At 58.7% G+C, this 3,911-nt stretch overlaps 1 protein-coding gene across 1 annotated transcript in view; it reads left to right on the forward strand.

Moving 5' to 3' along the window:
* DNAH17 (dynein axonemal heavy chain 17) overlaps positions 1-3,911 on the forward strand; it is a 115,481-nt gene that overhangs the window by 94,263 nt on the left and 17,307 nt on the right. The window contains exon 71 of the mRNA XM_007462391.1: positions 3,030-3,178. Coding sequence (XP_007462453.1) covers positions 3,030-3,178 — 149 coding nt within the window. The remainder of the gene's footprint in view (positions 1-3,029; positions 3,179-3,911) is intronic.

A 3,911-nucleotide genomic window follows, 5' to 3' on the forward strand; every position in this document is an offset into this window, starting at 1 on the left:
TGGGCCTGGGCCTCAGGGCTGGGGAGTGGGAGCCTCGGCCACGTAGTGGATGGGATCCCATCCCACCCACCAATTCCCGTTCTGAGTTCTCTGGGGTAGCTCTGGGGTCTCTGAAGGTGGCCAACAGGAACCCCCGGCTCCCCTGACCCTGGGCGAGGAGAGGTGCCCTGAGATAAGCGACGGGAAGATACAACTCCCCAGGTTGGCCACCAAGATTTTTAAAAAGCCTGGGCGCGCTGCCAGTGCAGGGGACACAGGTTCGAGCCCTGGTCCGGGAAGATCCCACATGCCACAGAGCGACTAAGCCCATGCGCCACAGCCCCTGAGCCTGCGCTCTAGAGTCCGTGAGCCACAACTACTGAGCCCACGCACTGCAACTACTGAAGCCCATGTGCCTGGAGCCCGTGCTCCGCAACAAGAGAAGCCACCACAATGAGAAGCCCGCGCACCGCAACAAAGAGTATAGCCCCCGCTCGCCGCAACTAGAGAAAGCCCGCGCGCGGCAACAAAGACCCAATGCAGCCAAAAATAAATAAATAAATAAATAAATTTATTTTTTAAAAAAAGCCTGGGCACTAATGACCTCCGAGGCCACAACCACGTGGGGTCCTTTAAGGATGCTGTGGGGAGAAAACAGTGGCAGAGCCATCAGCACCCGAGGACTTTCATGGTGTCAATGGCTGGATTTAGAGGAAATCTTTTATTTTTACGGCTCGTTTGCAAAGAGGACCATTCTGCTCTCGTGAACAATCTCTCTGGACCTGAAACGCCTCCAGGACTGGAAACTTAACCATCGGGTTTCAGCGCCCGTTCCTTTCACTCCCCAAAGCACAGAAAGACTTCAGGAATATCAACAGCTGTAACATCTGCACAGCCGGCCCGGGCAGGGCATGGCATCATGGGGGAGGGAAGGAATGAAACAGGCCCCGTTCTCAGAGGGGCGTCTTGGTTTTCCATTTGTCCTAGTGGCCTGAAAGCCACCAGATTTCCCAAAAGACGCCCACGTCTGACAAAGCAGAGGCCTGACTCACACCCACTGGTTGTTCACAGACGCATGTTTCTGTTTTGCTTTGTTTTCTCGGGACTGAAGAGGAAAGGGACCGCGAGGGGTTCTGGGTGCGGGAGGGGAGCGGGCGGAGTGAAGCAAGAAATCACGTCAAGAGGGAGAGTCGAGCTGGTCCAGGGAGAAAGCAGGAAGGCATCCCGGGAAGGTCGGACACGGTCACAGTGTGGGGAAGGCCCAGGCGAAGGGCACTGAGCATCCAGGGGGACACCGCCTGCGGGCGAGCTGAGCACATGCGGGTGTCCAGCCCCACGGCCCCCAGAGCACCCTTGAGAGCCACCCGAGTCACCACGGCAGAAAACGCATCGGGACCACGTGGGCTACCGCAAACGCCAGGTGAACCCAAGTCATGCTCTGCGGCGGTCGCGAGGAAAGCAGATTCACCTCCCGAATCAAACAGGTCAGTGGAGCTCAAGAGCAAGGAAGTTCAATTCCAAGTCCACGGCGAAAAGTAATAACACACAGTCGTCAAGAGCGTGGGTGCCAGGCGCGCTCAGAGCCTTTCTCCCGCAACCCCGGGTTCACTCCGCCCTCCGCCAACCCCTCGAGCCAGGCACCTCCCCTCCTCTGGGTCCACAGGCCCAGGGAAGGTAACTAGGCCATGGCGGGGCGGGGTGCTGGCAACGGGCTCCCCAGAACAGCAGCCTGGGTCTGTAGCACCTGCCAGCGTGCAAGCCGCTGGGGGCGGCTCCAACACCCCTGTGCCCAGGACACAGTGCCAGGAGCAGCGGAGCCCGACCGGAACCAGGAGCCCTCTATTCTGCATCATCACTTCAGCCGCAGAGAATGACCACGTGGCCCGGCCACGTCAGGAGCAGCAGGGAGCTCGTGACATTCCTGCCCCAGTCGGGACCTGTACCTTCTAGAATTCCTTCCCGGGCAAGGACTCTAGCTAGCACTGACATTCCGGGTCAATTCCAAAGGGCAGAATCAAGCACAACCAGGGGCCTGGAGCAGGAGCCCTCCCACCGGCCTGTGGTCAGCGCTGGCTCAGGGTCTGTATAGAGGCCAGCAAAGGCCAGACCGGGGAGCGAATGACAGCTATCACTCCCACGGGAGTGGGAAGGCCCGCCTGGCACCCACCCGCAGACTCCCCATTGACTCAGAGGGAAGCCCCTATGTGAACAGGTCCACCCACGCGTCCTCACGGCGCTCAGAGCGCTCAGATTGCCGACTCCTCGGGAATAAGTGCGTTCTCTCCCAGGGAGGCTGCCGTCGTCCTTCTTTCAAAGACCGCACCGGACATAAGTTTAGCTCCTGGGGTTCATTCAGATACAGTGAGCTCAGCCTCCTGTGGCCAAGGGAGAGGGGCAGAGAGCTGAGATCCCAAGGTCACCCTAAGAGGGGCCTCGGCTGACCCCAGCCTTATCAGGGTCAAGATAGAGTCTGGGGCCTGGAACAGAGGGGTGCTTATGTAAAGAGAAGTTTGGGGTTTTTCTGTGACTTTCCTGATGATCCATGTTTTGTGGCCCATGGAGCTCACCAAAGCGACTCTAATGCACGCGTCCTTCCTCCTCAGAGCCCCCGTCGGGGGAGATCCTCAGGACGCAGAGGCCGATCTAGGTTCTGTTCCGTGTTGCTGCCCTGGTCTGGAGAGCAGATAGGAAGTGTGTGTGGGAAACAGGAAGCCACTAGAAACTGATCCCTTCCTTGGGAGGGCTGAGGTGTGGTCACCTGGAACGCTTGCGGCCCAGGTTCCCTCCCGGCTGACCTTGCACGCCTTTGAAAGTGGGGGTGGCATCAGCTGGCTGAGAGCCTCTCACCTGTCTGTGCACAGGTGGACGGGCGCAAAGGGTGCCCAGCGCGAACACCACCAAATACCGCACACGCTCCCCTCCACACCCTCCCTGCCCGCGGGAGGCCCCTGTAGAGACCGACTTTCCAGCTAGAGGCCCTTCTCTGCCTAAGAAAGTCCCCCAGAAAAGCGGTCCCTCGCCTCGGGTCTGACCAGGCGTGTCCCCCTCAGGAACTTTGCGGAGGAGATGATGGGCAGCAAGTTCACGGAGGGCCGGAGCGTTGAGTTCTCCGAGTCCTACGAGGAGAGCAGCCCCTCGACCCCCATCGTTTTCATCCTCTCCCCGGGCGCTGACCCCCTGAAGGACGTGGAGGCCCTGGGTAAGTGCGGCCGGGTCTGGGGAGAAGCGAGTGCAAACCGCAGTGAGACGGCCCTTCACACCCACTAGCAGGGCAGGTGTCAGACACACGGAGGTGACAGGTGTCGGGAGGGGACGAGAGACGGGACCCTGTGCGTTGCTGGTGGGAATGTGAGCAGGTGGTCCCTCCCTAAGTCACACATCGAGTCACCACATGTCCCGGCAATTCCACTCCTGGGGACGTTCCCAACGGAGCCGGGGACAGGTGTCCAAACAAACAGGTCCCTCACGACGGCCAAAAGGTAGATCCAACCCACACATCCATCAGCTGATGAATGGCTGATGGCAAAGTGGTAAATCATAAAAGGGAACGAAGCACTGACACAGGCTACACCGTGGACGGAACGAGAAAACACTGTGCCAAAGGCAGGAAGCTAGACACAAAAGGCTCCACGGTGTACGATTCCTTGTATCTGAAACGTCCAGAACTGGGGAATCCGTAGAGGCAGAAGGCAGATTAGTGGTTGCCAGGGGCTGGGGCGGGAACAGGATGCAGAATGACTGTTTAATGGGTACAGGGTTTCCTTCTGGGGCGATAAAAATGTCCTGGAACCAGATAAACAGTCACACGACACTGAATTATTAAATGTCCCTAAATCGTACACTTTAAGATGGCTTTTTTTTTTGCGATATGTGGGCCTCTCACTGCTGTGGCCTCTCCCGCTGCGGAGCACAGGCTCCGGACGCGCAGGCCC

The sequence above is a fragment of the Lipotes vexillifer genome, unplaced genomic scaffold, assembly GCF_000442215.2.
Source record: "Lipotes vexillifer unplaced genomic scaffold, Lipotes_vexillifer_v1.1 scaffold1691, whole genome shotgun sequence".
NCBI lineage: Eukaryota > Metazoa > Chordata > Mammalia > Artiodactyla > Lipotidae > Lipotes > Lipotes vexillifer.